The following is a 16,655-nucleotide window of genomic DNA, read 5'->3' on the forward strand; positions in this document are numbered from 1 at the left end:
CATTAGCCAGGGATGTTTGGTCTTTGTCTCGTCAGTGTTTGTTTGTTCATTAAGGTGTAGGTCTCTTACTTGATAGTAATCCCATTGATACTAGACATGCTTTGGTAGGTTGATGAGTAACACTTTCTTTGTGTTCCTTTCTGCTTAAACGTCTGGAGGAGATGAGGAAGACAGGCAGTGATTACTTTTGAAGTGAAACTTGATCATTATGTACCCAAATGTAACAGTCACATTCTGCATGGTGACATGTCATAAAATTGCTCATATTTTTTAAGGCTTGAACATTAGAGCAGAAGACCTCCATTTATCTTCAAATAATACCATTAGGTATTCAAATTCAGTTGAGGATTCTGATTTTAGATTAATTCTCAAGAAAGTGCACTTGGCATACAGGATTTCATCAGTATTGCTTCAAGTGATAGAGAGGTTTACATAACCAAGATTTGATGATTGAACCAGCAATCTTCTGACTCAGATAAGTGGCCTACCATTGAGCCAATCTGACACAATCTGGTCAGGTATTATCTATTCATTCTGTTCAGCGAGCTTATAATGCATCTCAGAAGCACTTGGTCCTTGAATTCAAGCCTCCTGACTCAAAGGTAAGGATGCTATACCACTGTGTCCCAAGAGCCCCAACGTAGTTCTGATGAGTGAACCACATTCTGTCTTAACTAGCTGTTAATCATCATCAAGCACATCTGGTTTGTAAATGAGGTGAAGCTCCTCAATCCTGCTGTGCAATGTGCTTTGAAGGCTGATCTTATATTCTCCACTTAGCATTTGAGCACAGCAAGAAATTAGGAAACCAAATAGTACCCTTGTTTAAGAAGGGTAACAGGGATAATCGAGGTAATTACAGACCTGTGAGCCTGACTTCAGTAGTAGGGAAGCTTCTGGAGAAGATACTGAGGGATAGGATATATACCCATTTGGAAGAAAATTGGCTTATTAGTGATAGATAGCATAGTTTTGTGCAGGGAAGGTCATGTCTTACAAACCTAACTGAATTATTTGAAGAGTTGACAAAGTTGATTGAGAGAAGGAATGTAGATGTCACATACTGGACTTTAGTAAGACATTTGATAAGGTTCCCCGTGGTAGGTTGATGCATAAGATGAAGTTGTATGGGGTCCAGCAGGATGTTCTAGCTAGATGGATAGAGGACTGGTTGGGCAACAGGAGACAGTAGTAGTGGAAGGGAGCTTCTCAAAATGGAGACCTGTGACCAGTGGTGTTCCACAGGGATCAGTGCTGGGACCATTGTTGTTTGTGATATACATAAATGATTTGTAGCCTGCCTCATTAGCAAGTTTGCAGATGATACTAAGATTGTTGGAGTAGCAGATAGTGAAGGGAACTGTCAGAGAATACAGAGAATATAGATAGATTGGAGAGTTGGGCAGAGGAATGGCAGATGGAGTTCAATCCAGTTAAATGTGAGGTGATGCATTTTGGAAGATCCAATTCAAGAGCTAACTATACATAAAATGGAAAAGTCCTGAGGAAAATTGATGTACAGCAAGATCTGGGTGTTCAGTTCCATTGTTCCCTGAAAGTGGCAACGCAGGTCAGTAGAGTGGTCAAGAAGGCTTACGGCATGCTTTCTTTCATCACATGGGTATTGAGTACTAGAGTTGGCAGGTTATGTTACAGTTGCATAAGGCTTTGATTTGGCCACATCTGGAATATTGCATACAGTTCTGTGGAGGATGTGGATGCTTTGGAGAGGATGCAGATGAGGTTCACCAGGATGTTGCCTGGTATGAAGGATGCTAGCTATGAGGAGAGGTTGAGTAGATTAGAATTATTTTCATTGGAAAGATGGAGGTTGAGGGGGAACCTGATTGAGGTCGACAAAATCATGAGAGATTTAGGCAGGGTGGATAAGCTTTTTCCCAGAGTGGAGGACTCAATTACTAGGGGTCATGAGCTCAAAGTGAAAGGGGAAACATTTAGGGTGGAAAGTTCTTCACACAGAGGGTGGTGGGTGCCTGGAACACATTGCCAGTGCAGGTGGTAGGGCCGGGAATGATAGCATCATTTAAATGTATCCAGACAGATACATGACAGGGTAGGGAGCAAAGGGATACAGATCCTTAGAAAATAAGCGACAGGTTTAGATAGAGGATCTGGATTGGTGCAGGCATGGAGGGCTGAAGGGTCTCTTCCTGTGTTGTGATTTTCTTTGTTCTTTGTTCTTTTGTTAGAGTGAATAAGGCTGTAAGGATGAAAGAGATTTTTATACAAACAATCAAAGAGCAGTCCCTTGTGCAACCAGATGTTAGTGTCAGCAGGAATCTGTTAATGTAAACAAAATATTCCTGAGAGACCTCGGATTCGGAAGATATTTAGAATCTGGAATGTGAAAGGCATTGATAAGGAATGGGAACAAAGCAGTGCCAATCTAACTCCTCCTTGACTGGATGAAGGAGACACTAATGACATTAGCCCATAACCTCGAATAGACATCTGTTGTCGAGTCATACAGCATGGAAACAGACCCTTCAGTCCAACTCTATGCTGAACATAATCCCAAATTAAAGTCGTCCCACCTGCTTGCTCCTGGCCCATATCCCCCCAAACCTTTCCCTATTCACATATCTATCCAAATGTCTTTTAAGTGTTGCAATTGTACCCAATCCACCAGTTCCTTAAGAATGGAATTCGAATAACAAGATGCCCATGTGGTGAAAAAGTCATCATGTGGTGATAAAGAGACTACCTTTTTCTGTATTCCTTAGATCTAATTCTAGAATACACGCTCCTTGCATTTAGTTTGTATAAATGATTGTAAACTGTACTCAAGACACATGGTCAGTTACTAGAAGTAACCACAACCATTTATTTGCCTTTTCATGAAAGGGATTGGAATGCAGAAACAAGGAATTCTTGCTCAGGGTTTTGTTGAAACCATAGCTGGAATACCTTGATTTCTTTTGGTTTACATATCTAAGGTAGGATATACTTGCTTTGTAGATGACACAGTGGAAGTTTGTTAGTTTGGTTTCTAGGATGGGAAGGTTCCAGTAAGATGATACTGTAAACTGGGGTTGTATTCTTGAAGTTTAGAAAAATTAGAGGTGATCTAATGAACCATACAACATTCTGAAGGAATTTGACAGGTTGGCCACTGAGAGGTAGTCTAGAACACGTCAACACAGTCTCAGGATAAAGGGTTGGTTACTTAGGACAGTGACAAGTAGGGTTTTTATTTACTGGCAGGCTTATGAATCTTGAGAATTTCTACCCTAAGAGGTTGTATTTGCCTCATCACTAAGTATATTCAAGTCCAGATGTGTAGACTTTTCAACCTTCAGGGAATCTAAGGAGATGATGAGGGAGCAGGAATGTAGAATTGAAGCAAAATATTAACTTCCAACATATTGAATGGCAAAGCACCTTAAAGGTTTATACAGTCTATTCCCACCCCTATTTCTTATGTTCTTAATATCAGTAATGTTCAAGAGCAACAAAATGGTGTAGAAACGTGTTTCTCATCTGCATTGAAATATTCATCTTTGTAAAGGGAAATAAATAATTATTGCGTATAGAATTCAAAGACTTTTACCCCAATATCAACCATGTTGGTACAAAATATTGGAACTATTAGCAGAAGAATGTGAAGTTCTCTCTTTTCAATTTTGTTCTCTTCACTTCTCTTGCTGCGCTTTTCAAGGTGTTGACCTCTTACTGATATCTAGTCCCACAAGTGACAGTTATCCTCCGGTAGCTTGCTCAATCGTTGTTCTTTCAATCTTAAGAAACTGAGGGATTGATAAAACAAAGAATTTTCATTAGTGTAGTAGTTTGCGCAATATCCAAGGTGTCACAGAAGCAACTCACAGCAATTACTAATTTTGAAGTGTAGCCATGGTTATTACCCAAGCAAATGTGACAGACCTTTTAATGATGTAGACAAAACAATTTAGTGTAATGCATCAAAGTTGCTGATCATAAAGAGCTAAGTGCAAACGTAAGCTGTGATGTGGGTATAATGAACCAGTTTATATTTCTTTGAGATAACAACAAAGTGACAGATGGATTGTCACTTTGGGAAATGTGATCTTATTCACCTCAGTAGTTATACCATAAAAGCAGAACATTTAAAAGACATGCTACTTTTAAATGTCGATGTTCAGAGAGTCTTGGGAGCATGTATGTAACGAAAAGAGACATTTAGTTTGCAGGTACAATTAAGAATTTAGGCAATTAAGAGGGCAAGTTGCATGTTGTTCTTTTGTTGCAAGGGGAGTAAAAGAACAAAGAAGCCTTGGTAGAATTGTTTTGGGGGTTGGGGATACATGCGCTCCTACTTCGCTCTCAATAACCTAGCAAGCATAAACATACCATTGGAACAGAATATTGAAAGTTCATTGATTGGTTTCTGTGATGAAAAGGTTGTCATATGAGATTGAGCCTCTGCTCACTATAATTCAGTTTGGAACATAATTATCAAGGGATGAAAACAGAAAATGCTATAAACCTTATAAACAGAAAATGCTATAAACATACTATTGCCAGAATGTTGTCAGATTATGGACCCTATGGAGTATCCAGTATCTCCAATCATTTCTGGATATCGCGTGGACTGAATCAAATTGGCTGATGACTGGTAACTGAATCGCTGTGGACAACTGGTTTATAAACCTATATGCCTCCTTCAACAGCACATTCCAAACTTCTACCACCCAAAAAATGAGTAACAGAAGCTTAAGATTTATTGATGTCCTGTGCCTCAACTTCCAAGAATTTCTCAAAAGCAATTCACTTGCAATCATTTGGGTGCAAAATTTATTATTATTATGCAGCTAAATATAATAGTCAACTTTTGCACAGTAACCTACCACAAGCAGCAATGAAGTATTGGCTACCTTTCTTGTTTTGATCATATTGGTTGAGGGATAAATGTTGAAACAGAAGATCTTTGATGTTCATTTTCAACATATCTCATTGGCTATTTTACATTCATCTGATGGAGTCTTCTGAGAAAGCCTCATCCTAAGGAAATCTCTGATGATTCAGCATTTTATCAGCATTACATGGGTGTGTCAGGCTACATTTACATATTCAAGCCTTGAATCAAAGCTTGCACATCCAATGTTCTGATGGAAATAAGAGGGAGCCAAGATGATACAGGTTCATTTAAATGAAACGTTCTTTAGATGGCTGTGAATCAGCATCCAAAAAGCAAAATACTTCAGGTTCGGGAAATCTGAAAAAAAATTCAAACCACTGGAAAATCTCAGCTGCTCTGGAGAGATAAGCAAAGTGAATTCTTACAGTCTAACCTAACTGTTCTCCTAGAATATGATTCTTCAGTCCTGAAGAAGTCATAGAGTCACAGAGATTTACAGCATGGAAACAGACTCTTTGGTCCAACTTGTCCATGCTGACCAGATATCCCAACCTGCCAGTACCCGGCCCATATCCCTCCAAACCCTTCCTATTCATATACCCATCCAGATGCCTTTTAAATGTAGCAATTGTATTAGCCTCCACCACTTCCTCTGACAACCCATTCCACACACGCACCACCCTCTGCATGAAAAAGTTGCCCCTTAGGTCTCTTTTATGTCTTTCCCCTCTCACCCTAAAGCTATGCCCTCTAGTTCTGGTCTCGCCCACCCCACAGGAAAGACCTTGTCTATTTACCCTATCCATGCCCCTCATGATTTTATAAACCTCTATAAGGTCACCCGTCAGTCTCCGAAACGCCAGAGAAAACAGCCCTAGCCTATTCAACCTCTCCCTATAGGTCAAATCCTCCAACCCTGGCATCATCCTTGTAAATCTTTTCTGAACCCTTTCAAGTTTCACAACATTCTTCCGATAGGAAGGAGACAAGAATTGCATACAATATTCCAAAAGGGGCCTAACCAATGTCCTGTACAGCCACAACATGACCTCCCAACTCCTGTATTCAATACTCTGACCAATAAAGGAAAGCATACCAAATGCCTTCTTCACTATCCTATCTATCTGCAACTCTACTTTCAAGGAACTATGAACCTGCATTCCAAGGTCTCTTTGTTCAGCAACACTCCTTAGGACCTCACCATTCAATTTATAAGCCCTGCTAAGATTTGCTTTCCCAAAGTGCAGCACCTTGCATTTATCTAAATTAACTCCATATGTCATTCCTTAACCCATGGCTCATCTGATCAAGATCTCATTATAATCCGAGGTAACCTTCTTCGCTGTCCACTACACCTCTAATGTTGGTGTCATCTGCAAACTTACTAACTGTACCTCATATGCTCACATCCAAATCATTTATATAAAGGACTAAACGTAGTGGATCCAGCACTGATCCTTGTGGCACTCCTCTCGTCACAGGCCTCCAGCCTGAAAAACAACCCTCCACCACCACTCTCTAACTTCTACCTTTGAGCCAATTCTGTATCCAAATGGCTAGCTCTCCCTGTATTCCATGAGATCTAACCTTGCTAATCAGTCTCCCATGTGGAACCTTGTCAAATGCCTTACTGAAGTCCATATAGATCACAACTACCACTCTGCCCTCATCAATCCTCTTTGTTACTTCTTCAAAAAATATTTGATTGAAAGCATTGACTGTGTTTCTCTCACCAAAGATGTTGCTAGACCTGATGAACATTTCGGGCATAGAACTTTGATTTGAAGTGAAGCTCTCCTTATTCTGCCACAGCAATCTGCTGTAAATGCATATTTTCCACTTGTCACACAAGTCAGTTGTAGCTATACAGGACACTGGTTAGGCTATTTTTGGAATACTGACTTCAATTGTTGTGGAACTTGAAAGGGTTCAGAAAAGAGTTACAAGAATGTTGCTAGAGTTGGAGGGTTTGAGCTATAAGGAGAGGTTGAATAGGCTGATGCTATTTTTCCTGAAGTGTTAGGAGGCTGAGGGGGTGACCTTATAGAAATTTATAAAATCATGAGGGGCATGGATAAGGTGAATAGTCAAGGTATTTTCCCCAGTCCTACTTGTATATCTTCCTTCCCACCTATCTGATCCACCCTCCTCTCCAACCTACGACTTTCACCCCACCTTCGCCTATTGCATTCCCAGCTACCTTCCCCTCCAGCCCCACCCTCTCCCATTTATCTCTCAGCCCCCTTGGCACGCAAGCCTCATTCCTGTTGAAGGTCTTATGCCTGAAACATTGATTCTCCTGCTCCTTGGTTGCTGCCTGATTGGCTGTGCTTTTCCAGCAACACACTCTTTGACTCTGATCTCCAGCATCTGCAGTCCTCACTTTCTCCTCGTCTTTTCCCCAATGTAGGGGTGTTGAAACTAGAGGACATAGTTTAAAGGTGAGAGGGGAAAGATTTTAAACAGACCTAAGGGACAAGTTTTTCACACAAAAGAGGGTATGTGCGTGTGTATATGAACTGCCAAAGGAAGTGGTGAAGGCTGGCACAATTACAGCATTGAAAGTCTTAGTTTGAGTAAAATAGATAAATAATGAACCGGCAATTGGTTACACATTTACAGTCAATTCTTAGAGATTTACACTATGGAAACAGACCCTTTAGTCCACTTGTCCATGCCGACCAGCTATTTTAACTTCATCTAGCCCCATTTGCCTGCATTTGGCCCGTAGCCCTCTAAACCTTTCCTCTTCATATACCCATTCAGGTGCCTTTTAAATGTTGAATTGTACCAGCATTCACCACTCCTTCTGGCAGCACATTCCATACACACTATGCTTTGTGTGAAGAGGTTGCCCCCTTAGGTCTCTTTTAAACTTTTCCCCTCTCACCCTAAACCTATGCTTCCTAGTTCTGGACCCCCCCCACCCTAGGGAAAAGACCTTGTCTATTTACCGTATCCATGTCCCTCATGATATTAAAGACCTCTAAAAGATCACGTCTCAGTCTGAAGCACTGGTGTGACACTTCCCCCTCACCCTATCAATCTGTGATTGTATTGAATAATGTGCTTAATTCACAGTTCTCCATCTGACTCCTGAAGTCTTAACAAGCTTTTTTTAACCATGTGTCAGTACCATATAGGAACAAAATCTTGCTTGTAATAAAAACAGAGAATGCTGGAGAAACTCAGCAGGCGTGGCACTATCTATGGAGAAAGGAGGTGTTGACATTTTGAGACCAGTGACTCTTCAGAGTGCTGTCAGATCTGCTGAGTTTCTCCAGCATTCTCTGTGTTTAAAAACGTTTCCAGCATCTGCAGTTTTTAAAAATTTTTATTCCATGTTTGTTTTTGCAAACACACTTCGAGAGGGATTGGTTGGATAGTCATCGGAGTGAAAATCCTAGCCTGTTTTCTCCTCTTTGATGCAAAAGTAGTCAGACCACTTGCAGCAACCCCAACTCGTGCCTCAACTAAAGTGGTTTTTGTTGAGGTTTGAATCTGGAACATTCCTGGCTGTTTGACAATGAATCAGCACGTTAGCAAGGAGAGTTAATGAGATAGAACTTGAATGTGATAAGATTTGTTGAGCTTTGGCTCTTATTAGGAGCGCTGGTTTATAATATCCACCAGCTAAATTGCTATATTAAAAATTGAACTGAATGCATTTTTAAAAATTAAAAATGCATTCAGAATTAGTCAAAAGTTGCTGAAACTTTACATTAGTGATGATTTTTGCCATTCTTTACAGGTGGAACTCAACGTGATCCTACTGATTGTGTACCTATGTGGAAACTTGGCATTTCTGATAGCTCTTCTCGTGGGAATCGGACAGAGTTAAAATGGCATTTGGAAGCGAGACTACAATGGATATATGTTAACGTCATCATTATTAACATGGATATACATATATATTAATATAATTGGTGCAACATCACTATATTGCAACAAGCCTTGAGCATGAGCTACGTCCTAAATGTACATCTCTCAGAACAAAAGAAATATAACATGAATACAACACAGTTCCATATTTGCACAATAGCTAATATTTGATTGTCAAACATAATTATTTCCTAAATTCTCTGATGAATCATTGCATCAAAAGACCAGGGAAATATTTTATTCAATCATTAAGTATAGCCATCATTACATAAAACCCTCATATGTATGGTATTATAAATTCTCCCGCTCATTGAAATGGTAGCAATTAATTAGAAGTAATTATTATATTGCGATTATTTTTATTTAGTGTTTAATAGTTTGCCACAAATTGTGTGGCAACATCAGGGAAATTTGTGGATGAGTTATTGAGACAGAATCACAGAACTAATACAGTGGAGAAGGAGTCCATTCAGCTCATCATTTCTGCATCAACTCTCAGAATGAGCACTTTGCCTCAATGCCATTTTCCTGCCTTTTCCTCATAATTCTGAAAATTGTTTCGAATAACATAATCATCTAATGTTCTCTTAAATGCCTCAACTTAACTTGACTCACAACACTAGAAAAGTTAAACACATCTGAACCTTGACCATAATGTCTGCTGAGTGAAAGTTAAATTGAAGCATACAAGCTCTTGTTTATCTAATGTCCACATGTACTTTCAATAGTGCCAGCTGTCTGTCTTTTTGAGGAAATGATTGTCAAATAGAATAAGCAGAAAATACATTGTTACTCACCATTCAAAACTTCTTTATTGATGATCAGACACAAAAATAAACTGAATGCCAAAGCCCGAGTGTTTCAGCACTTGAAAGAAATCAAGAATATTTTGTACACAAATACCAGTGCAATTGAGGTCACAATGTACTTTAGTGTTTGATTCCAACTACCTTGTTTTTTTTAAAAATTGTTAATAGTAAACTTATGATTCTTAACTTATCAAAATAATTGTTTTTACTCCTTAATAGCAAACTGTGTATATAAAATGTATTTTAAATCAAAGTTTTGATAAAACACATTATTCTCTCAAGTGATTTTGCATTTATTTACTTCACCATTTTGAAGTGCTCTAAAACAAAGTCCTCATAGAGGATATATTTAACAAGGTGGAGAAAGAACTGAGTGCCAATTTGAAGGATAAATAAAGAAAAGGATGATATGAGCCACTGGGACAGAGTTTTCAGGAGATGTTTGAAAGTGGAAGTGCAACGGAAAGGTAGAGAGATTGCGGGAAGACTTTTCCAGGAAAGAAAGTGTGAATGGTAGCAAGAGCAGTGACCACTGGTGGAAGTGAGGTACAAGGAATTTGAATACTAGACCTTCTTATGAAATTCCAGTTAGATGTTGACATGTGTTATCCTAACATAATGAATATGAATGTATTTATTTACAACGTAGCAAGATGTTAAGCAGTGACCATTTTTAAGAGGAAATCAATGATAGTCAATGTCATTACTGGAATTCCCTACTCTTTCAACATCCTGGGAGTTAACATTGATCAGAATTCAACTGGACCAGTCATATAAATGATTAGATTCCCTACACTATGGAAACAGGCCCTTCAGACCAACAAGTCCCAAAGAAGGAAGCATATGTCAGGTACAGACAGGATAGATCAAGTGAATCCTTAGAAGAGTATAAAGGAAGTAGGAGTATACTTAAGAGGGAAATCAGGAGGGCAAAAAGGGGACATGAGATAGCTTTGGCAAACAGAATTAAGGAGAATCCAAAGGGTTTTTACAAATATATTAAGGACAAAAGGGTAACTAGGGAGAGAATAAGGCCCCTCAAAGATTAGCAAGGAGGCCTTTGTGTGGAGCCACAGAAGATGGAGGAGATACTAAATGAATATTTTGTATTAGTATTTACTGTGGAAAAGGATATGGAAGATATAGACAGAAAGGAAATTGATGGTGACATCTTGCAAAATGTCCAGATTACAGAGGAGGAAGTACTGGATGTCTTGAAAAGGGTAAAGGTAGATAAATCCCCAGGACCTGATCAGGTGTACCCGAGAACTCTATGGGAAGCCAGAGAAGTGATTGCTGAGCCTCTTGCTGAGATATTTATATCATCGATAGTCACAGGTGAGGTGCCGGAAGACTGGAGGTTGGCAAACATGGTGCCACTGTTTAAGAAGGGCGGTAAAGACAAGCCAGGGAACTATAGACCGGTGAGCCTGACCTCAGTGGTGGGCAAGTTGTTGGAGGGAATCCTGAGGGACAGGATGTACACGTATTTGGAAAGGCAAGGACTGATTTGGGATAATCACCATGGCTTTGTGCTTGGGAAATCATGTCTCAGAAACATGATTGAGTTTTTGGAAGAGGTAACAAAGAGGATTGATGAGGGCAGAGCAGTAGATGTGATCTATATGGATCTTCAGTAAGGCGTTCGACAAGGTTCCTCATGGGAGACTGATTAGCAAGGTTAGGTCTCATGGAATACAGAGAGAACTAGCCATTTGGATACAGAACTGGCTCAAAGGTAGAAGGCAGAGGGTGGTGCTGGAGGGTTGTTTTTCAGACTGGAAGCCTGTGACCAGTGGAGTACCACAAGGATCGGTGCTGGGTCCACTACTTTTTGTCATTTACATAAATGATTTGGATGCGAGCATAAGAGGTACAGTTGGTAAGTTTGCAGATGACACCAAAATTGGAGGTGTAGTGGACAGCGAAGAGGGTTACCTCAGATTACAACAGGATCTAGACCAGATGGGCCAATGGGCTGAGAAGTGGCAGATGGAGTTTAATTCAGATAAATGTGAATTTTGGGAAAGCAATCTTAGCAGGACTTATACACTTAATGGTATGGTCCTCAGGAGTGTTGCTGAACAAAGAGACCTTGGAGTGCAGGATCATAGTTCCTTGAAACTGGAGTCACAGGTAGATAGAATAGTGAAGAAGGCCTTTGGTATGCTTCCCTTTATTAGTCAGAGTATTGAGTACAGGAGTTGGGAGGTCATGTTATGGCTGTACAGGACATTGGTTAGGCCACTGTTGGAGTATTGCATACAATTCTGGTCTCCTTCCTATCGGAAAGATGTGAAACTTGAAAAGGTTCAGAAAAAATTTATAAGGATGTTGCCAGGGTTGGAGGATTTGAGCTACAGGGAGAGGCTGAACAGGCTGCGGCTGTTTTCCCTGGAGGTCGGAGGCTGAGGGGTGACCTTATAGAGGTTTACAAAATTATGAGGGGCATGGATAGGATAAATAGGCAAAGTCTTTTCCCTGGGGTCGGGGAGTCCAGAACTAGAGGGCATAGGTTTAGGGTGAGAAATGAAAGATATAAAAGAGATCTAAAGAGCAACTTTTTCACGCAGAGGATGGTACATGTATGGAATGAGCTGCCAGAGGAAGTGGTGGAGACTGGTACAATTGCAACATTTAAGAGGCATTTGGATGGGTATATGAATAGGAAGGGTTTGGAGAGATATGGGCCTGGTACTGGCAGGTGGGACTAGATTGTGTTGGGATATCTGGTCGGCATGGACGGGTTGGACTGAAGGGTCTGTTTCCATGCTGCACATCTCCATGACTTTATGACATATCTGTTTAACCTATTGTTGTGCTGTAGTTCATCAGGGTCAGACACTGCAGCCTGGGAGTCAGAGTACTGCATTCCTTGAATGGTGGCTGGGATTAAATCAAATTGGTGGTGTGCTAAGATTTCCTTTCTTGCACAGCAAATCAGAGTGTGGGGCATGGGACCTGGAAGTATTGTTCCACTGACCTGTCCTGGTTGTGCTATTTTTTCAGGTGACCACTCTTGGTAGCATATGGTATTTAATAACTTTTAGAACTCACACCGAGTTGACCTGGCCACTCATCATGCACAGCTTGTACCTAGATTCTAGTCAAACAGTTAGATAATGAATGATTGTGTACTTACTGAGAACTAAAGCATTACAAATAAAGAGGAAGTTGCATCAGATTCTAATTTGACTGTATCCTTTATCTGGTCAGGCAGCATCCGAGAAGCAGGAGTGTTGACATTCCAAGCATATGCCCTTCATCAGGAATGTTGTGGGGAAATGGCTGAGAGATAAATGGGAGGGGGGCTGGGGGAAAGATAGCTAGGAATGTGATGGGTGGACGAAGGTGGGGAGGTGATGGTGATAGGTCGGAGTGGAGGGTGGAGCGGATAGTTGGGAAGAAAGATGGGCAGGTAGGACAGTTCAAGAGGGTTGGATCTGGGATAAGGTGAGGGGAGGGGACACGAGGAAACTTGTGAAATCAACATTGATTCTGTGGGATTGGAGGGTACCAATGCAGAAGATGATGTGTTCTTCCTCCAGTCATCTTCTGCATTGGGACCCTTCAACCACACAGAATCAATGTCGATTTCACCAGTTTCCTCATCTCAACTACCCCCACCTTATCCCATATCCAACCCTCCAACTCAGCACCGCCCTCTTGAACTGTCCTATCTGTCCATCTTCCTTCCTACCTATCCACTCCACCTTCCACTCCGATCTATCAACATCATTCCCCACCTTCATCCACCTATTGCATTCCTCACTGCCGTCCCCCGAGCTGCACCACCTCCCATTTATCTCTCAGTTCCCTTGGCCCCCAACTCTCCCACATTGCTGTTGAAGAGCTTAAACTCGACTCTTCTGCTCCTCAGATACTGCCTGACCGGCTGTGCTTTTCCAGCACCACACTTTTTGACTCTGATCTCCAGCATCTGCAGTTCCTCACTTTATCCCTGCATCTTTTATCTGTCATGAAATTCACAACCTTAGTGGAAAAGGGGCCAAAAATGTGGTCAAGGATTCTGTCAACTGCATTTGAAGCAGTGAAGTTCACATGTTGAAAATATTGAAATACTGCATTCATTTACCAGAACAAATATGAAATTTTGATTTCCTTCCAGGAGTCAGTAGATGGCAGTAAAAAGGTCACCGCTGGTGCAACAAAACATCAGAAGGAATCACAAATAATAATGTGGTTGTGGTTAGCCATGAGAGTAAGACTGGAAAAAAAACAAAAACAGAAAATGCTTGAGAAACTCAGCTGGCAGCATTTGTGGAGAGTCATAGATGTCACTAGCAGAGTAAAGGCCTTTCAGCTCATTGTGCTTTCGCCAGTCAAAAACAACCATCTAACTACTCTAATCTCATTTTCCAGCACTTGGCTCATAGCCAAAAAAAAGAGAAAATCAGAGTTAATGCTTTGGGTCCAGTGACCCTTCATCTGGATTGAAAGCAGCCGGGAAATGGTGACATTTATGCTGGTGATACTGGATAAGATTGTTGGGGGAAAGAGGGGAGTTGAATTGATGGAGATAGTGCCAAAGAGAGAAAACAAAAGGTGACTGGGTGTTAAAGGAAAGTATGAATAGTTGAAAATGGGTTGACAGTGTGGGAACAGCCTCTACAGAATAGGACCGGGGGGTGTTGAGATTGGTAAGAAACATAGAGAAAAATGTTCATGTTCTGAAATTGTTAAACTCAGTGTTGAGCCCTGTAAAGTATTGAGGTGGAAGGTGAGGTGTTGTTCCTCCATTTGTGTTGAGCTTTACTGTAGCCAGCCAGCAACAGAAATGTTGGCCAGTGAACACGGTGGTGTTGAAGTGGTAAGAAACTGGAAGCTCAGGGTCATTTTTTTTTTGGATAGAGCAGAGGTGTTTCACGCAGCAGTCACCCAGTCTACATTGTCTCCCCACTGCGAGTAGGGAATATGGTAGACGAGACTAAATGAACTGCCTTAAATCACTGCTTCAAGGCATGCCTGGGGCCTTGGACAGTGAGGAGGATGTAAAGGCCAAGTGCTGCAGTTTTTGTAACCAGATGTGAAGGGGCTCTGGGGGTATAGAGGGCTGTTATGAGTGGAGGAGGAGTGGACCAGGATTTCCAGGAGGGAACAATCCCTGCAGAATCATTCAGAGGTTGCCTGTTTATCTCCTCCTTTTTTGCTGTCTCTGGCTCCAAAGTAAAAATGATTTCTGCTGAATTTTTACATTTAAAAAATCTCTCCAACTATGCTTTAGCTGTGAAATTAATGTTGATTTTATTAACTGCAGCCATCTCGAGAGTAGATTATTTCAGCATCAGTGATTATTTATCTTATTGCACATTTGGAAAAGTTTGCACAGCAATGCTGAACCACAGGTTTCAGGTTCCAATCAGAAAATGCAGACAAATCCTGTGACGATGTTGTCACTACTGCTTTTGTGGTGATTTCACGTCATGTAAAAATACCTATTACCTTAAGAAAGACCAGGAAATATTTGTGAAATTATTTGTGGGTAAAGGAATCCTTCATTCTTGTTGCCGATGATTGAGCAATTGGATTTCACAAGACAATGACTGAGGGAACATGAGAAACACTGAACCAATTCATGCCTGCTTCTCAGAAACAGTTGGCCAATCCTCTTCATACTGGCCCTCCACAAGAACAACTCAGAAACCGAGTATGAGGGAGGAGAGCTTCATTCACCCTGGCCCCTGAGGTGGTGAATTACCTCCCACCCTACCTGGGGTAATGTTACCCTCAGCCTGAGGCGGTGATTTATCCCATGACCCTACTTCATGCAGTGAGTTACCCCCTTAGCTTCCCTGGGCAGGTAGTTAGTCCCCAGTCCCACTCCCAGCCACAAGGAGTTACCCCTAGCCCACCCCTCGGGTAGTGATTTACCCCGTGACTCCAGCTAGGGCAGAGAGTTACCTCTTAACCTCCCCAGTGTTTATTTACCTGTACCTCTACCAATGTCATCTACTGTGTCTGTTGCCCCCTGTGTGCTCTTTTTTACACTGGGGATTCAGGACGCCTTCTTGCGGATTATTTCAGAGAACATCTCTGGGAAACCCGCACCCACTAAACACACCGCCCCATGGCTGAACACTTCAACTCCCCCTCCCACTCCATCAAGGAGATGCAGGTCCTGGGCCTCCTCCACCGCCAAACCCTTGCCTCCCGATGACTGGAAAAAGAACGCCTTGGGATCCTGCAACCAGCTTCCACATTTCCCCTCCCACCACATTATCCCTGTCCCAAGCCTCCAACTCAGCACTGCCTCCTGGACCTGTCCGTCACTCCTATCACTTTTCCCTCACCTTCATCCACCTATTGCTTTCTCAGCTACCCTCCCATTTACCTCTCAGTCCCGGCCCACAAGCCTCATTCCTGATGAAGGGCTTATGTCCAAAATGTCGATTCTCCTGTTCTTCGGATGCTGCTTGAAGTGCTGTGCTTTTTCAGCATCACATTCTCGACTCTGATCTCCAGCATCTGCAGTCCTCACTTTCTCCTCCTTAACCCCACCAAGGCAGGTAGTTACCTCTTTTCATTCCCACCCCCCTTTGCCCCCACCACCGACAGTGAATTACCCCAGACTCTCCCCTGTACAGGAAATTAGTTAGTGCCTGACCCTCCTGGGGAATGAGTTAATCCCCAAACTGCACCCACCCCCTACCCCGGGTAATGAATTACCACTGAACCCACCCCCTTGCGGTAATGAATTACCCCATGATCTCTCTATGCAGTTACTCAAACCCCTGGCAGATAATTGCCCCTGACACTCAATACCATTTGCCCCCTCCACTGGCAATTAGATGCCAAATGCCCCCATCAGCACCCTTTTCACACCCAGGCAGTGAGTTACCCCCACCTCAGGGTGTGAATTACCGTCCCCGACCCCGCAGCAGTGAGTTATCCACATTCATGTCCCCAACCACCCCAAAAAGTGATACCTCCCATCCCAAGCAGTGAATTACCTACCCCCTCTCCAGGCGGGAGTTGACCCCAATTCCACACCCCCCAGACAGCCTATTGCCCCCTCCCCAGGTAATGAATTACCCCTCAGGCTCTCCCAGTGAATTACCCCCTCCCCCTCCACACACAGTAAATTA

General features: G+C 41.9%; 1 protein-coding gene across 1 annotated transcript in view; it reads left to right on the forward strand.

Moving 5' to 3' along the window:
* zgc:163022 (putative ferric-chelate reductase 1) overlaps positions 1 to 9,830 on the forward strand; it is a 61,000-nt gene extending 51,170 nt beyond the window's left edge. Inside the window, exon 17 of the mRNA XM_043698896.1 lies at positions 8,610 to 9,830. Coding sequence (XP_043554831.1) covers positions 8,610 to 8,699 — 90 coding nt within the window. The 3' untranslated portion in view covers positions 8,700 to 9,830. The remainder of the gene's footprint in view (positions 1 to 8,609) is intronic.
* Positions 9,831 to 16,655: the final 6,825 nt, after the last annotated feature.

The sequence above is a fragment of the Chiloscyllium plagiosum genome, chromosome 11, assembly GCF_004010195.1.
Source record: "Chiloscyllium plagiosum isolate BGI_BamShark_2017 chromosome 11, ASM401019v2, whole genome shotgun sequence".
Classification (NCBI taxonomy): domain Eukaryota; kingdom Metazoa; phylum Chordata; class Chondrichthyes; order Orectolobiformes; family Hemiscylliidae; genus Chiloscyllium; species Chiloscyllium plagiosum.